Source organism: Coregonus clupeaformis, chromosome 23 (genome assembly GCF_020615455.1).
Source record: "Coregonus clupeaformis isolate EN_2021a chromosome 23, ASM2061545v1, whole genome shotgun sequence".
Classification (NCBI taxonomy): domain Eukaryota; kingdom Metazoa; phylum Chordata; class Actinopteri; order Salmoniformes; family Salmonidae; genus Coregonus; species Coregonus clupeaformis.
The window spans coordinates 5155167-5173336 of record NC_059214.1 but is presented as its reverse complement, the minus strand read 5'-3'; the positions used below and the strand labels follow the sequence as shown (position 1 = coordinate 5173336).

Below are 18170 nucleotides of genomic sequence, written 5' to 3'. Positions count from 1 at the left end.
AGGCTCTGTTGTAGCCGGCCGCGACCGGAGACCCATGGGGCGGCGCACAATTGGCCCAGCGTCGTCCAGGGTAGGGGAGGGAATGGCCGGCAGGGGATGTTGAGAGCATGGCGTTTGCAACGCCAGGGTTGTGGGTTCGATTCCCACGGGGGGGCCAGTATGAAAAAATTAAAAAATATATAATGTATGCACTCACTAACTGTAAGTCGCTCTGGATAAGAGCGTCTGCTAAATGACTAAAATGTAAATTAGGGATCTGCCCTAAAACCCTAGCATGTAATATGAGTGTTCTGAAAGCTGACTATAACTCCTTTTCACTGATACTGACTGTTGAGAAATACACTGACATAGGGACATTCTTACCTAAAGAGAGTAGTGTAGTGTAGTGTAGTGTAGTGTAGAGTAGAGTAGTAATACAGTAATAGGGTGAAGACAAGAGGCCAGCTGACTGCCCTCATTCTACTGGAGTCTGAACAGGGAACAGATGAAAACCCTTCCTTTATATTCTTCAATGGAGCAAGTTTTCATCATCTCACGCTAACAAGGCCAGCACTCGCGCTCCTGCACTCAACATTGGTGTGTGAGAGAGAGAGAGAGAGAGAGCGAGAGAGAGGCAATGAGAGAATTAGAGTATGAAAGGGTACTTGGAGGATCCTTGCTAAGAGACCTGACGTTTGCGCGCATGTTTGTGTCTTAGGGCCTGCTGTCTGAGATCCTTCGTAAAGAGGAGGACCCTCGCCAGGCCTCCCAGTCACTCCTGGTCAACCTCAAAGCTATGCAGAACTTCCTGATCCTCCACGAGAGCGAACGCGACCGCATTTACCAGGAGGAGCGTGAACGCAGCATGAACCCCAACCTCAACCTAGGCAACCTGGCCCCAACCAATCAGAACTCCAGCTCCACTGGCCAGCGACTCATTCAGGTACACATACCCAGGTGTCCTCATTTTACGTTGAATAGGAGCACTAGGGAACAGCCACATCAGACACACACATCTACAACCACACCTGGCTTTAAATAGTATTTCTATTTTCTCCTACATGAAGTGCCAGGGTGGGTGGGGTTTGCACTTTGGGACTATTGCATTGGTTCCATTGCGTTAGGAAATCTCAATGAAGTGAAGCTTTAGAATTTGAAGGAAAACAAATACTATTCGGAGCCCGGGTCTGGCTACAACCCACCGCACACCAGAGAACACAGGCCTGTGTCACTGTAGTTACATCACACACAGACCACTCCTGCCAGCACACACACAGGTAATCTCTTTAGGGACTCAGTAACCTAGGTGATTAGCCAGTCTTGCTCACTAACAACTCTCTCTTTATTTCTCTCTCCCCCCTCCTCCCTGCAGCCCAAGCCCCCTGGCCCAGGTCAGTGATGAGCTGCCCCTGAAGCAGGAGTCCCTGATCAACATCACCTCAGGGATCTATGATGAGATCCAGCAGGAGATGAAGAGAGCCAAGGTGTCCCAGGCCCTGTTCGCCAAGGTGGCCGCCAACAAGAGCCAGGTCAGCCTACACACATACAGTATACCAGGGGTCACCAACAAGAGCCAGGTCAGTCTACACACATACAGTATACCAGGGGTCACCAACAAGAGCCAGGTCAGTCTACACACATACAGTATACCAGGGGTCACCAACAAGAGCCAGGTCAGCCTACACACATACAGTATACCAGGGGTCACCAACAAGAGCCAGGTCAGTCTACACCCATACAGTATACCAGGGGTCACCAACAAGAGCCAGGTCAGCCTACACACATACAGTATACCAGGGGTCACCAACAAGAGCCAGGTCAGCCTACACACATACAGTATACCAGGGGGCACCAACAAGAGCCAGGTCAGCCTACACACATACAGTATACCAGGGGTCACCAACAAGTGCCAGGTCAGCCTACACACATACAGTATACCAGGGGTCACCAACAAGAGCCAGGTCAGCCTACACACATACAGTATACCAGGGGGCACCAACAAGAGCCAGGTCAGTCTACACACATACAGTATACCAGGGGGCACCAACAAGAGCCAGGTCAGTCTACACACATACAGTATACCAGGGGGCACCAACAAGAGCCAGGTCAGTCTACACACATACAGTATACCAGGGGTCACCAACAAGAGCCAGGTCAGTCTACACACATACAGTATACCAGGGGTCACCAACAAGAGCCAGGTCAGTCTACACACATAGAGTATACTGTATATAAGTATATCATACCAATACTATACTCTAGTTCAAGTGAGAGGTGCTTAGTGGTGTTTTGTTTGAAGCGACCTAGCTAAAGGTGAATTCCTGACATCCAGTGATCAGGATGCTTAGTAAAATGTTATCTGTAAACATCCGTAACACACACACTCATGTGCATGCCCACACATGCAAACAATGCACACACACTCCCACACAATGGAGAATGTTATTTCTACTGGGTTGATGAACTGTGGTGGATTTGATGGGGGATAAGATCACATATCGGGGTATGTGGGTGGGGATGTCAAGCATGCAGTGTCTGGTTGGTACCACAGGCTGTGGTATCTGATTGTCAGCGCCTGTGGCACCATCATGTGGGCGTCCGGGGCCGGGTAGAGATAAAAGGAACGTCTGGCACGCCAGCCAAAGGAGCTGGCTTACGTGTGTGTGCTTATTGTAGTGTGTGTATCCTGGGTTACGGCTGTGGTTCTCAACAAATACACTCCAAATGCCTACCATCCTGAGTCCTCCTCGTGTGTTTATGTTAGGGGGACAGAGCATGTCGGGATGTGGTGGCACATGACGGAGAGGGATCCACTGGAGATAGCCTTCTAGGAGAAGGGGGGCTTGGGATATGTTATGATGTCTGTGCAAAGCTCATCAGAATCCGTCCTCACGGTTTGGGTTAGTGTCAGAGACAGACATCTTTGGTTCACTGTCTATGTGTGACTGGTATTTGATAAGAGAGAATGGTTTGACCTGTGAAGTCTTGTGGTCTGAGGGTTGTACATAGAGATCACATGATCACGGCTGGTCTAAGGGTTGTACATAGAGATCACATGATCACGGCTGGTCTAAGGGTTGTACATAGAGATCACATGATCACGGCTGGTCTGAGGGTTGTACATAGAGATAACATGATCACGGCTGGTCTGAGGGTTGTACATAGAGATCACATGATCACGGCTGGTCTGAGGGTTGTACATAGAGATCACATGATCACGGCTGGTCTGAGGGTTGTACATAGAGATCACATGATCACGGCTGGTTTGAGGGTTGTACATGAGATCACATGATCACGGCTGGTCTGAGGGTTGTACATAGAGATCACATGATCAAGGCAGGAATAAGTTGTGAGGATTCTTGAGGAAGACATAAATAGACTGCTGTTGTTCTGGGGTGGTTGTAGTTTTGACTATCTAAGAAGTGCATTATAGAATAGAAAAAAATGGGTTGTGTGTGTGTGTGTTTTCGCGCCCGCTAGTCTGGTCTGCGTATACACATGTGAGATACATGCTTGTGTGTCTCTGTGTGTGTGCCACTGCTGGTTTGAGGGTAGGGTCTCCTACAGGCCTGGCTCTCAGTGAGGGGTCATGGCTCAGTGACCCCATCTGGCTATGGCCCTCTCCGGAGAGATGGATGGAGGGAGGGAGGTAGAGAGGGAGCACTGAGGGTCTGGAGGAGGCTGTGTACAAACAACAGCTGGTGTCAGTGCCTGAGCCAGTCTAGCGGAGATAATCAGATCTCTCTCTCCCTCTCTCTCTCTCTCTCTCTCTCTCTCCCTCTCAGCCCCACATCATTTTCATCTGGAACTTGTCTTCCGCTTCGTTCACCCCATCCTCTTCTTCCATGTCTCTACTCCTCTACATCTCCTTGTCCTTTCTCCCTTTACCCCCCATCACTCTAATGCTATTGTTTAAATGACCAACAAACTTTCTCTCTCGCGTCATCCCTCCCTCTCTGTTAGGGCTGGCTGTGTGAGCTGCTGCGTTGGAAGGAGAACCCCAGCCCGGATAACCGGACTCTGTGGGAGAACCTGTGTACCATTAGAAGGTTCCTGACCCTGTCCCAGGCTGAGAGGGACATGGTGTATGAAGAGGAGTCCAAGCACCACTACAGTGAGAGGCTCCACACTATCCTCCACATGTCTCCAGAACCACAGGTGAGAGGCTCCAGCATCCTCCACATGTCTCCAGAAACACAGGTGAGAGGCTCCAGCATCCTCCACATGTCTCCAGAAACACAGGTGAGAGGCTCCAGCATCCTCCACATGTCTCCAGAACCACAGGTGAGAGGCTCCAGCATCCTCCACATGTCTCCAGAAACACAGGTGAGAGGCTCCAGCATCCTCCACATGTCTCCAGAAACACAGGTGAGAGGCTCCAGCATCCTCCACATGTCTCCAGAACCACAGGTGAGAGGGCTCCAGCATCCTCCACATGTCTCCAGAAACACAGGTGAGAGGCTCCAGCATCCTCCACATGTCTCCAGAAACACAGGTGAGAGGCTCCAGCATCCTCCACATGTCTCCAGAAACACAGGTGAGAGGCTCCAGCATCCTCCACATGTCTCCAGAAACACAGGTGAGAGGCTCCAGCTCCACACCATCCTCCATGTGTCTCCAGAACCACAGGTGAGAGGCCCGAGGGAGAGGGGTCACTCCTGGCAAGTATCTCACCGGTATACGCCTTGGGACGCTTCCCCCAACAAATTACTTATTGGACACAATTGCAGCTGAAGCTACAATCATAGAGTGTGCCCACAAAAAGCAAAGGAATCTTCGCCTCAGTCCCTCAAAACAATTACAGACAGATGTGAAAGACTCACAGTTAACCAGAAATAAAAGTTGATGAAGTGTGCCTTTCAGTTTCGTGATAAGCTTGTTGTATGTTGTAAGGATACTTCCCTGAGAGGGCCTAAACAATTCCATCTCTAAATTCAGACAACAATCTATTTCCTTCTACTCTCTCTCTCTCTCTCTCTCTCTCTCTCTCTCTCTCTCTCTCTCTCTCTCTCTCTCTCTCTCTCTCTCTCTCTCTCTCTCTCTCTCTCTCTCTCTCTCTCTCTCTCTCTCTCTCTCTCCTCCTCGCTCGTTCGATTCTTCGTGAGTACAGGATTGGACCAAGGTGCAGCGTGGTATGCGTACATGTTAGTTTATTAAATAAACACTGAACAAAACAACAAAAGCAACGTAACGTGAAGTTCTAAAGGCTAACATCAAACAAGCCAAACACACAGAAACAAGATCCCACAACATAGGTAGGCAACATGGCTGCCTAGGTCTGATCCCCAATCAGAGACAACGATCGACAGCTGCCTCTGATTGGGAACCACACCCGCCAACATAGATATACAAACATAGAATGTACACCCTGACCAAACCAACAAGAAACAACAGGCATTAAAGGGCATGACACTCTCTCTCTCTAGCTCTCTCTCTCTATCTCTCAATTCAATTCAATTCAATTCAATTTAAGGGCTTTATTAGCATGGGAAACGTGTGTTAACATTGCCAAAGCAAGTGAAGTAGTTAGTAAACAAAAGTGAAATAAACAATAAATATTAACAGTAAACATTACACTCAGAAGTTCGAAAAGAATAAAGACATTTAAAATGTCATATTATGTATATATACAGTGTTGTAACAATGTGCAAATAGTTAAAGTACAAAAAGAGAAAATAAAAAACATAATTATGGGTTGTATTTACAATGGTGTTTGTTCTTCACTGGTTGCCTTTTTCTTGTGGCAACGGGTCACAAATCTTGCTGCTGTGATGGCACACTGTGGTATTTCACCCAGTAGATAAGGGAGTTTATCAAAATTGGGTTTGTTTTCGAATTCTTTGTGGATCTGTGTAATCTGAGGGAAGTATGTTTCTCTAATATGGTCATACATTTGGCAGGAGGTCAGGAAGTGCAGCTCAGTTTCCACCTCATTTTGTGGGCAGTGTGCACATAGCCTGTCTTCTCTTGAGAGCCAGGTCTGCCTACGGCAGCCTTTCTCAATAGCAAGGCTATGCTCACTGAGTCTGTACATAGTCAAAGCTTTCCTTAAGTTTGAATCAGTCACAGTGGTCAGGTATTCTGCCACTGTGTACTCTATGTTTAGGGCCAAATAGCATTCTAGTTTGCTCAGTTTTTTTGTTAATTCTTTCCAATTTGTCAAGTAATTCTCTTTTAGTTTTCTCATGATTTGGTTGGGTCTAATTGTGTTGCTGTCCTGAGGCTCTGAGGGGTCTGTTTGTGTTTGTGAACAGAACCCCAGGACCAGCTTGCTTAGGGGACTCTTCTTCAGGTTCATCTCTCTGTAGGTGATGGCTTTGTTATGGAAGGTTTGGGAATCGCTTCCTTTTAGGTGGTTGTAGAATTTAACGGCTCTTTTCTGGATTTTGATAATTAGCGGGTATCGGCCTAATTCTGCTCTGCATGCATTATTTGATGTCATTCGTTGTGGTTTACCCATACATCTCTGTTTTGGATAGATAGCTCTTCGTGTTGTTGTTTGTTTAGTGTTTTCCAATTTTCCCAGAAGTGGTTAGAGTCTATGGATTCTTCAATTACATTGAGCTGATTTCTGACATGCTGTTCCTTCTTTTTCCGTAGTGAATTTCTGTATTGTTTTAGTGATTCACCATAGTGAAGGCGTAGGCTCAGGTTTTCTGGGTCTCTATGTTTTTGGTTGGATAGGTTTCTCAATTTCTTTCTTAGGTTTTTACATTCTTCATCAAACCATTTGTCATTGTTGTTACTTTTCTTCGGTTTTCTGTTAGAGAATTTTTAGATTTGATAGGGAAGCTGAGAGGTCAAATAAACTGTTTAGGTTTTCTACTGCCAAGTTTACACCTTCACTATTACAGTGGAACGTTTTGTCCAGGAAGTTGTCTAAAAGGGATTTAATTTGTTGTTGCCTAATTGTTTTTTTGGTAGGTTTCGACACTACTTTCCTTCCATCTATAGCATTTCTTAATATTATTCAGTTCCTTTGGTTTTGATGCCTCATTATTAAGTATTGCTCTGTTCAAGTAGACTGTGATTTTGCTGTGGTCTGATAGGGGTGTCATTGGGCTGACTGTGAACGCTCTGAGAGACTCTGGGTTGAGGTCAGTGATAAAGTAGTCTACAGTACTACTGCCAAGAGATGAGCTATAGGTGTACCTACCATAGGAGTCCCCTCGAAGCCTACCATTGACTATGTACATACCCAGCGTGCAACAGAGCTGCAGGAGTTGTGACCCGTTTTTTGTTGGTTATGTTGTCGTAGTTGCACCTAGGGGGCGTATGGGGAGGGAATGCTGTCACCTCCAGGTAGGTGTTTGTCCCCTGTGTACTGAGTGTGTCAGGTTCTTGTCCAGTTCTGACATTTAGGTGGCCACAGACTAGTACATGTCCCTGGGTCTGGAAATGGTTGATGTCCACCTCCAGCATGGAGAAGCTGTCTTCATTAAAGTATGGGGATTCTAGTGGGGGGATATAGGGAGCACACAGGAGGACATATTTTTCTCTGTTGAGATCATTTCCTTTTGAATTTCTAGCCAAATGTAAAATGTTCCTGTTTTGATTAATTTAATAGAGTGAGTTAGGTCTGCTCTATATCAAATTAGCATACCCCCTGAGTCCCTTACCTGTTTCACACCTGGTAGTTTGGTGGATGGGACTACCAGCTCTCTGTAACCTAGAGGGCAACCAGTGGGTCCGTCTCCTTTATACCATGTTTCTTGTAGGATGACAATGTCTGTGTTTCCAATTTCTTTGGTGAAGTCCGGGTTCCTGCTCTTTAGGCCAAAGGCAGATGACCTCAGGCCTTGGATATTCCAGGATGAGATAGTGAAGGCTTTGTGTTCCATAAAGTGTATAATGTTGTTGGTCGTGTGGTTTGGCCTCAGGCCAGTAATTGTGAGCAGAGCCTGCTGAGCATCTGGTACATGCCATTGGCTTGGGCTAGTGTAAGAGAGTGGGGGTTGGGCCTGTTTGCCTGCTCATGGCCTGGGCGTATGTGTGACTTTCATGTTGAGGCCCTCTTTGCAGGAGTGGGGGGCATGGGGTGGGTAGGAGGGGCATAGGTCTGATCTGAGGGGGCCTAAATGGGGTGTGGGCATGGTTGACTTGGGGGTAATTGGTTGGGGTGGGGGGTGGGGGTGTGGATGTGGCTGGTGGTGTTGTGGTCTGGATGTAGGTCCTCTCGGGCGGGGGTCCTCTATTTGTAGGTCCAGGGTGGGGGGTCCCGCAGGTCTGGGGAGAGTGTCTCGCTGGTCTGGGCGGGGTGTCTGTTGATCTGTTGCTCCTGTGTGAGGTGTTGGGTCTGCGGTTGAGGGCAATATCCTTTAGGGTCCGGGCGAAGGTGGGCACTGCTGCCTTGTATAGGTGGACCTGGTCGTAAAGGCTGTTCAAGTCCAGGGTGGAGTGGTGGGCCAGTTAGACATTTCGTTTTGAGGCACAGTCACGGGAAATACTTGCGTTACCCGCTGTGTGGTAGCAGGGTAGAAGTCTTTTCGTGGTAGCAGGGTGGAGATAATCACTTGCGCGTTGGGGAAAGTAGAAGAAGCTTTTTCTATCACTCCCATTCCTGCTGTGTTCTCAGGTCGTTTGTGCCTTTGTGTATTATTATGTGGCTGCATGATCCTAGTTGGTCCTCAGACAGAAGGTCTAGGGCGGCTGGGTGTTTGGACACCTCTCTCTCTCTCTCTCTCTCTCTCTCTCTCTCTCTCTCTCTCTCTCTCTCTCTCTCTCTCTCTCTCTCTCTCTCTCTCTCTCTCTCTCTTTTAATAAATAAGCGTCTTGGGAAGGATGTTGTGGTCACACCATGAACACATTCCTTCACTGCTCTCCTAGAATGTCTGGGACCCAAGCATGGACATAAATCTGCTAAAGATCCCAGCCTCATCCTCAGTGATGGCGCCTAGAGAGAAGAGAGAGGAGGGGAATTGAGAAAAGGGAAGGAGAGAGGAGGTGGATGATAGGATAAGTGGATATGTAAGGTAATGGGGAGAGAGAGAGAGAGAGAGAGAGAGAGAGAGAGAGAGAGAGAGAGAGAGAGAGAGAGAGAGAGAGAGAGAGAGAGACAGTTAGACAGTTGATAAATGGATAAGAGAGAGAAGCTACATATGATGATGATCTGGCTGTAGGCACCATAAATATGCCATAAATGATTTGGACGATATCATTCTGTGGTAAACGTTGCCAGCTCCAGGCAGACTGGGTGGTCCTGTAGATGTAATTTATCTCTCTCAGAACTACAGGGGGCTGCTTGTGGATGCTGCTGTGCTGGATGCTTTGCTCTTATCCCCATGGGCCCCTCCCCCCTCCCCTCCCTCTGCCCCTCCCTCCCCAGACCCCCACCATGTCTGTACTGTACCCTTCCACACACCCCTAGGCTCCACCACACATGTGTCCCAGCTGTGCTACACACACACACACACACACACACACACACACACACACACACACACACACACACACACACACACACACCACACTAACATAACACACACACACACACACACACACCTAACATAAGAACACACACACACTCACTCACAAACATATAGACAATTAATGACTCATAATCCCCACCCCCCCACACCTTCTCTCTGGTGTAGTGGAGGTGAAGTCATGCAGAAAGCTGACTTCTGATCATTACATATTAATTAGTGTGTTAGTAGGGTCTCAGAGGGTAACAACATCCCCCCAACCCCCAACCCCTGCCTCCCCCTTCAGGGTCTGTCTGTACCCCATGGAGACCCTTCCTAATCAGGACAGATACATTATTCAGTCTCTATCATGCTTTCATACTCTCCTCACAGCTGATTGACTTTGCTTGATGAGAGTCATTTCCTCCAGAGTGTTGCTTCCATAATGACAACAGAGAAAGAAAGAACCAGGGATATTTTAGTGATGTTGTGTGTTCTGTTGGTGGGTTGATTTAGAGTTATGATATTTTAGTGATGTTGTGTGTTCTGTTGGTGGTTTGGATTGAGAGTTATAGAAGGAATGACTGGATGGATTGTTAAAGGGTTTCAAGGACAGTGGTGGGATGCCTGGGAAGTTTTCTTTTGGGGTAAAAAACTACAATTGTATCCCTCCACCATTTCCTTACACTAAGTCATCCACTTCCAGTCATGTTTTTCTCCTTTAAGACATCTTAGTCATCCACTTCCAGTCATGTTTTTCTCCTTTAAAGGGGCAATCTGCAGTTGCTACATACATTTTCTGACTTTTAAATCAATGATATGTACCCATTGATTCTTGAAGAATATAACTTATAAATGCCTCATGACCTTACTTCAACTGTCGTACCCCATCAGAACCCAGAATATAAGCTTGTTTTCTCCAATGTTTGTAAACAATGTAAATGTTAACAACCACTGTATCACCTCAAAATATGGCTAAAACTATAATTTTGATATCATGGATGGTCAGTCCTTGCATCCATAGCTCTCTCTATGAATTTGAGAGTGGTAACATTTCTCCAGCACCATCCCTCAGCTTGTTACCGAAACTTCAGATTGCCCCTTTATGACATCAGAAATAGACAAGGAGGCATAAAACAACTAGCCCACACATTTCCTGCAAAAGCAAAAGGCCTTCCCTCACCAACCCACCAAAGAGCATTTAGAAATACTCCATGGTCTGGCCTAACCTCAATATTATTTGAAACATACCATGTTATTATTGAAGGGGGGGGAATAATTACTATTATCTTTATTTAGGTCCTTTAATTTCCCCGGACCACAGATTTATGGGCGCAGCATTCCAGTGTTTGGGTGTTCAGGCACCCCGCCCTTCTAATAGCCCCAGGAGAGGGGAGTGTGACGGGCCTGGGACCTCTCTGTCTGGTCAATGTGATCTCAGCTTTAGTACCACACGTTCCAAGCAACCCCCTAGGATGTTAAAGAAACAGGCTGAGAGGGGGGGAGTTGTTGTTGTTGTTGTTTATGAGGTTTTAGGGAACTCTCTGGTCAATGGGATCTCAGCTCTAGTACCAGCACACTTATGTTGTTTGAATAGTTTTTCAGTTTATTATATGAATGTACAGATTGTGTTGTCAGACATATAGTTAGAATATGGACTGATTATTACTTAGAGTATAGACTGATTATTACTCAGAGTATGTGGACTGATTTCCTATGTTGACAGTCTGCTCTGATGGGATTCAACATGACACCTCCTCTTTTTCTCCGCAGGCTGTGCACAGGCAGCCCTTCCCTCCTAGGAAGGCCCCATCTCCATCTCACATGCGGGACCCATCCCCTCTACCCACTCCCATGCCTGGCCCCAGGGGCCACAACTCAGATGGGACTCAAGGCAGAGACAACGGCAGCGTGAGTGGCAGCTCCAGTGGTGGATCCAAAAAGCTGCGGTCGCGTACCCGGATCTCCCTGGAGGCTCTGGCCATCCTGCAGAGCTTCATCGGTGACGTGGGCCTCTACCCTGACCAGGAGGCTATCCACACCCTGTCGGCCCAGCTGGACCTGCCCAAGCACACCCTGGTCAAGTTCTTCCAGAACCAGCGCTACCACGTCAAGCACCACAACAGCACCACCCAGATGAGCGATGCAGGGGGGGGGGGAGGCGTGGGAGGAGAGGGACGGTGAGGGGGTGGAAGGGACTGAGTACCGCGACGAGGAGCTGCTCTCTGGGTCGGAGGGTTCAGACGTGGCTGAGTCCAGCGAGGGACGGGCGGGGTGGTTCCGAGGAGACTTACAGAACAGAGGGAAGAGGAGGAGTGGAAGGAGAGGAGGAGAAGGAGGACCAGGACCAGGGCAAAGCCTCAGGCCCCGGCCCACCTCCCTACCCCCTATAGGTCCCCGAAGAGTCCCCCTGACTCTGGAGAGCACCATAGATAACCCCCTCGGACCACTTGGAGGAGGGAAGGACAGACAGACAAGTCCAGGACAGAGGGATGGAGGAGGACGACACAGACAGAACAGTAATGAGAAAGAATGTGTCTGGTACGGAAGCCCATGAGGATGGCTTTTGGGTAGAGGAGAGCCCTACCACACCACAGTGGATGTGGGTACAGGTCAGGACCTATGGAGGTAGACAGGCAGGGGTGGTGAAAAGACAACAGAGTACCTCAGAATGAGAGAAGAGATGCACTCTGGGTAATGAAGTCATAGACAGGCTGCTGTTAGAACATGATTCATTGTAGTCGGAAAAAAACCTTCCAAAGTGTTTAGAAAATGAAAATGGTTTCATTTATTAAATGGGCCACAAGGATGATTACAATGAAGGCATAGTTATGTGTTTCAAGCACGTCCCTTCATCACAGAGTCTGTTGTTGTATTCTTAGAGCAGTGCCCTGAGATACTGTACAGTATGTGAACATTTTTTTCTGATTGGTTATCCTATGAACGTTCCTATAATGTCTGGAAAATCCTTGCATTGGCTGTGTGTAATGCAGTCAGTCTCCCTCAACGTCGACAAATCTTTCCCATTTCACCATCCCACCAGCACTTAAATCAAAACCATATTTATTGTTCTTGTAATAATCTAAGTTTATTGTCGTCATTATGGCTGTTATTATTATTTTCTATTTGATATCGATGATGTGTTGCTTTCTGTGTGTGAGATACATTCACAAAGCATCTCATAGTAGGAGTGCTGATCTCAGATCAGTTTAGCCTTTTACATCATAGTGAATAAGATTACATGGACAGGGGGACCTGATCCTAGATCAGCACTCTCAGACTTTTTTTGAATACGGGCCATTGTGAGGGAGAAGAACGCTTTCAAATGAAGTTGTTACTGAACTGAGTGTACGTCCCTAGATGTACTGTATGTTGATCGATGATCTGCTTACTGTTTCCAAAACAAACTGTGACAGTCAAATCCAACCAATAAATGTACTTCTGAAAACAACTGTTGCCAGGTGAAACCTAATGTTGAATCTCCTTTTGTAAACTGGCTAAAATCAACATCTGTTTGGTTAATGAGTAAGTGTGGGTGAGAGGGCTAGATTCATGACATTGCCCTCTGAGGTAAAGAAGGACAAACTGAAATGACAATCTCACAAATTAGATGGAAATCAGTTGCAATCTCAACATAATAAATATAATATTGACTTATCTGTGTTGGTAATTTGTTGACCTTGTTTGCAGTTATTTGACTAAAATCGTATTGGTTTTTGACTAAATAGGCTACAAGCTGTTCTATTTCAGCTGTTTGTTAAGGTTACCCAAACACAGCAAACATTGCATATTTTTCTGGTCTTTGTACATGAAAAGGCCAAAATTCTTATACTAAAAACGTGGAAATCAATCAAACCACCATCATTAACACAATGGGAAAATCAAATGATATATTATTGAACTATTGAAATAGCGACCGAGAAAAACTAACTGGTACAGTTTAAGGCCAAGTGGAAAACAATACTGCAGGTCTGGTCAGGGATGGAATGTGAGTCTGCAGGTCTGGTCAGGGATGGAATGTGAGCCTGCAGGTCTGGTCAGGGGATGGAATGTGAGCCTGCAGGTCTGGTCAGGGGATGGAATGTGAGCCTGCAGGTCTGGTCAGGGATGGAATGTGAGCCTGCAGGTCTGGTCAGGGATGGAATGTGAGCCTGCAGGTCTGGTCAGGGATGGAATGTGAGCCTGCAGGTCTGGTCAGGGATGGAATGTGAGCCTGCAGGTCTGGTCAGGGATGGAATGTGAGCCTGCAGGTCTGGTCAGAGATGGGAGTGTGAGCATGCGGGGCAGAGGAGATGTAGTCATTGTTTGTGTGTGTCTGTAAGTTGTTGCTCATATGTACAAGTTTGTATCTGGAGTGGGGGAAAAATAGACAAAAAAATGACAAATAAAATGTATTGTTATAAAATAAAATAAAAACGAAATAAAAAAAGGCATTTCTAAAATGCCTAAAATGACAATCCATATTAAATGGAAGAACTGTCTCTATAAAATGAGACTCCATATCAATCATCACTCCATGACGGAACTAGTACATGTAGGACCCCCCATAGTGGCTGTCCTTAACTGAAGCACCATCTATTGCTGTATATCTCTGAAATCAAACAGAAAAGTACCTGTGTGTCAACGTTAGTTCCACCTGTCAATCAAACAACACTTAGAGATGCTCCACACTACCCACTGATGGGTACAGTATCTGTACCGGCTGTGAATGACAACTAACATGTACCACCAGACAAAATGCTGATGGGGACAGTATCTGTATCGGCTGTGAATGATGACTAACATGTACCACCAGACAAAAAGCTGATGCGGACAGTATCTGTATACTATAGAAGATAAAAGACAGTGTAATATTTGCACATTGTTTTTAGCAGAGCACAGCTTCTACAGTATGATGTGAAGGATGGTTTATTCTACATGGAACTGGTACACTTGAAAGTTATCAAAACACTTTGTTTAGAATATCTACATAAGTTCAGCAATTGCACTCTTCTCATATTACTCTGTAGGCTACTGACCGATTCAAAGCTTCCTCCTGGAAGAACCTTGGTCGGTAGCTACAGAGTGGTATGGGAAGAGTGACATCTTCCTGCATCTCACATCTGCCTGTATCTATTGAACTCTGCCTGCTGGACCCATGGGTTGAGGCAAACTCCGCCGTATCCAGGGTGGTGTCATGCACTCCACCCCTCCTGCTACCTGACTGCACCGCTCCATAACCTGTAATACGTCACATAGATGGAAGGGACTTCATTACCCACCGGAGACCTGAAGACAGAACCTCACCCAGAGAGCTGTGCATGTCAGTGTGTGGTTAGACAGAGAGAACCTCACCCAGAGAGCTGTGCATGTCAGTGTGTGGTTAGACAGACAGAACCTCACCCAGAGAGCTGTGCATGTCAGTGTGTGGTTAGACAGAGAGAACCTCACCCAGAGAGCTGTGCATGTCAGTGTGTGGTTAGACAGACAGAACCTCACCCAGAGAGCTGTGCATGTCAGTGTGTGGTTAGACAGACAGAACCTCACCCAGAGAGCTGTGCATGTCAGTGTGTGGTTAGACAGAGAGAACCTCACCCAGAGAGCTGTGCATGTCAGTGTGTGGTTAGACAGCCACATCCTTACACTATAGAAATAGAACAGAATGCCATGCTAGTTCTGGGACTGCTGAAGTTGGACCAAAGATTTTGATGCTCCTTGTTCCATCTGTGGTTGTACTCTACACACAACTTATTTCCATTTGCTGGGTAAAGAGTAGGCATACTGTCTTTATAAGCAAATCAGTATGATAGCCTACTTACAGCAGAACATGTTTTGTCTTTGTAAAACAAACACACCCATTGTTGATAAATGTCCTCAAGCTGGACATGTTTGTTCAATGTCCACATGTAGCCTACACCTGTAGGGATATTAGTTCTGGGATTTGTCCCCAGGAAAGATCTAACAGCAGACATGAGAGAGACGAGACAATACTAGCCAGTTATAGAATATTGTGTCAGCTGAGCTGACTGAAGACTGAAGACCTCTCTCTCCCTCTCTCTCTCTCTCTCCCTCTCTCTCCCTCTCTCTCTCTCTCCCTCTCTCTCCCTCTCTCTCCCTCTCTCTCTCTCTAGGGTGGGGTACAGTGGGGAATGCTCAGCAGGCTCATTAAGTGCTGATTTATTTATGAGCCTAGCTAACTTTCTGCAATTGACTGTCCCGCTCGCCTGCCAGGGCACCTGATAACAATATGAAACTCCAGTATGTCTTATCCTCCATGTGGCATGTGTGCAGTAAGTATATGTGAGCACGGGGAGATCTCTCTCTCTGTCTCTCTCTCTGTCTCTGTCTCTGTCTCTGTCTCTGTCTCTGTCTCTCTGTCTCTGTCTCTGTCTCTGTTCTCTGTCTCTGTCTCTGTTCTCTGTCTGTCTCTGTCTCTGTCTCTCTCTCTGTCTCTGTCTCTGTCTCTGTCTCTCTCTCTGTCTCTGTCTCTGTCTCTGTCTCTCTGTCTCTGTCTCTGTCTCTGTCTCTGTCTCTGTCTCTGTCTCTGTCTCTGTCTCTGTCTCTGTCTCTCTGTCTCTGTCTCTGTCTCTCTGTCTCTGTCTCTCTCTCTCTCTCTCTCTGTCTCTGTCTCTGTTCTCTGTCTCTGTCTCTGTCTCTCTCTCTCTCTCTCTCTCTCTCTCTCTCTCTCTCTCTCTCTCTCTCTCTCTCTGTCTCTGTCTCTGTCTCTGTCTCTCTGTCTCTGTCTCTGTCTCTGTCTCTGTCTCTGTCTCTGTCTCTGTCTCTGTCTCTGTCTCTGTCTCTCTCTCTCTCTCTCTCTCTCTCTCTCTCTCTGTCTCGTTCTCTGTTTCTGTCTCTGTCACACACACACTGCCCCCCCCTCCACCCTCTGCCCTTCACACTTGCGTATCTCCAGCCACACACCCCAGCAGGCAGCGCTCCACCCCAGCAGGCAGCGCTCCACCCCCAGCAGGCAGCCCTCCACCCCAGCAGGCAGCGCTCCACCCCCAGCAGGCAGCGCTCCACCCCGAGCAGGCAGCGCTCCACCGCAGCAGGCAGCGCTCCACCCCAGCAGGCAGCGCTCCACCCCAGCAGGCAGCGCTCCACCCCAGCAGGTAGCGCTCCACCCCAGCAGGCAGCGCTCCACCCCAGCAGGCAGCGCTCCACCCCAGCAGGCAGCGCTCCACCCCAGCAGGCAGCGCTCCACCCCAGCAGGCAGCGCTCCACCCCAGTTATCTGTGAGTTTAGCTCATCATCACCTCTGACCCTGATACACTCTCCCTCTCCCTCTTCTCTCCCCCCTCCCTCTTCCCTCCCTCTCCCTCTCTCTCTTCTCTCCCTTCCCCTCCCTCTCCCTCTTCTCTCCCTCCCTCTTCCCTCCCTCTCCCTCTTCTCTCCCCCCTCCCCCCTCTCTCCCCTCCCTCTCCCTCTCCCCTCCCTCTCCCCCTCCCTCTTCTCTCCCCCTCCACCCTCTCTCCCCTTCCTCTCCCTCTTCTATCCCCCTCTCTCCCCTCCCTCTCCCTCTTCTCTCCCCCCTCTCTCCCCTCCCTCTCCCTCTCCCCTCCCTCTCTCCCCCTCCCTCTTCTCTCCCCCTCCCCCTCCCCCTCTCTCCCCTTCCTCTCCCTCTTCTAACCCCCCTCTCTTCCCCTCCCTCTCCCTCTTCTCTCCCCCTCTCTCCCCTCCCTCTCCCTCTTCCCTCCCCCTCCCTCTTCTCTCCCCCTCCCCCTCTCTACCCTCCCTCTCCCTCTTCAATTCAATTTCAAATCAATTCAATTCAATTTAAGGGCTTTAATGGCATGGGAAACATATGTTAACATTGCCAAAGCAAGTGAAGTAGATAGTAAACAAAAGTGAAATAAACAATATTAACAGTAAACATTACACTCAGAAGTTCCAAAAGAATAAAGAAATTTCCAAGTGTCATATTATGTCTATATACAGTGTTGTAACAATGTGCAAATAGTTAAAGTACAAATGGGAAAATAAATAAACATACATATGGGTTGTATTTACAATGATGTTTGTTCTTCTTCTAACAATGACTGGTTGCCCTTTTCTTGTGGCAACAGGTCACAAATCTTGCTGCTGTGATGGCACACTGTGGTATTTCACCCAGTAGATAAGGGAGTTTATCAAAATTGTGTTTGTTTTCGAATTCTTTGTGGGTCTGTGTAATCTGAGGGAAATACATGTCTCTAATATTGTCATACATTTGGCAGGAGGTCAGGAAGTGCATCTCAGTTTCCACCTCATTTTTGTGGGCAGTGTGCACATAGCCTGTCTTCTCTTGTGAGCCAGGTCTGCCTACGGCGGCCTTTCTCAATAGCAAGGCTATGCTCACTGAGCCTGTACATAGTCAAAGCTTTCCTTAAGTTTGGGTCGTCACAGTGGTCAGGTATTCTGCCACTGTGTACTCTCTGTTTAGGGCCAAATAGCATTCTAGTTTGCTCTGTTTTTTTGTTAATTCTTTCCAATGTGTCAAGTAATTCTCTTTTTGTTTTCTCATGATTTGGTTGGGTCTAATTGTGTTGTTGTTGTTGTCCTGGGGCTCTGTGGGGTCTGTTTGTGTTTGTGAACAGAGGCCCAGGACCAGCTTACTTAGGGGACTCTTCTCCAAGTTCATCTCTCTGTAGGTGATGGCTTTGTTATGGAAGGTTTGGGAATCACTTCCTTTTAAGTGGTTATAGAATTTAACGGCTCTTTTAACGGCTCTTTTTTGGCCTAATTCTGCTCTGCATGCATTATTTTGTGTTTTTTCGTTGTACACTGAGGATATTTTTGCTGAATTCTGCATGCAGAGTCTCAATTTGG

General features: G+C 47.3%; 1 protein-coding gene across 1 annotated transcript in view; it reads left to right on the top strand.

The window, feature by feature from the left end:
* LOC121582933 (DNA-binding protein SATB2-like) overlaps positions 1 to 16624 on the top strand; it is a 53046-nt gene extending 36422 nt beyond the window's left edge. The window contains exons 9-13 of the mRNA XM_045206400.1: positions 698 to 869; positions 1345 to 1508; positions 3943 to 4137; positions 11157 to 11563; positions 16276 to 16624. Coding sequence (XP_045062335.1) covers positions 698 to 869; positions 1345 to 1508; positions 3943 to 4137; positions 11157 to 11563; positions 16276 to 16624 — 1287 coding nt within the window. The remainder of the gene's footprint in view (positions 1 to 697; positions 870 to 1344; positions 1509 to 3942; positions 4138 to 11156; positions 11564 to 16275) is intronic.
* Positions 16625 to 18170: the final 1546 nt, after the last annotated feature.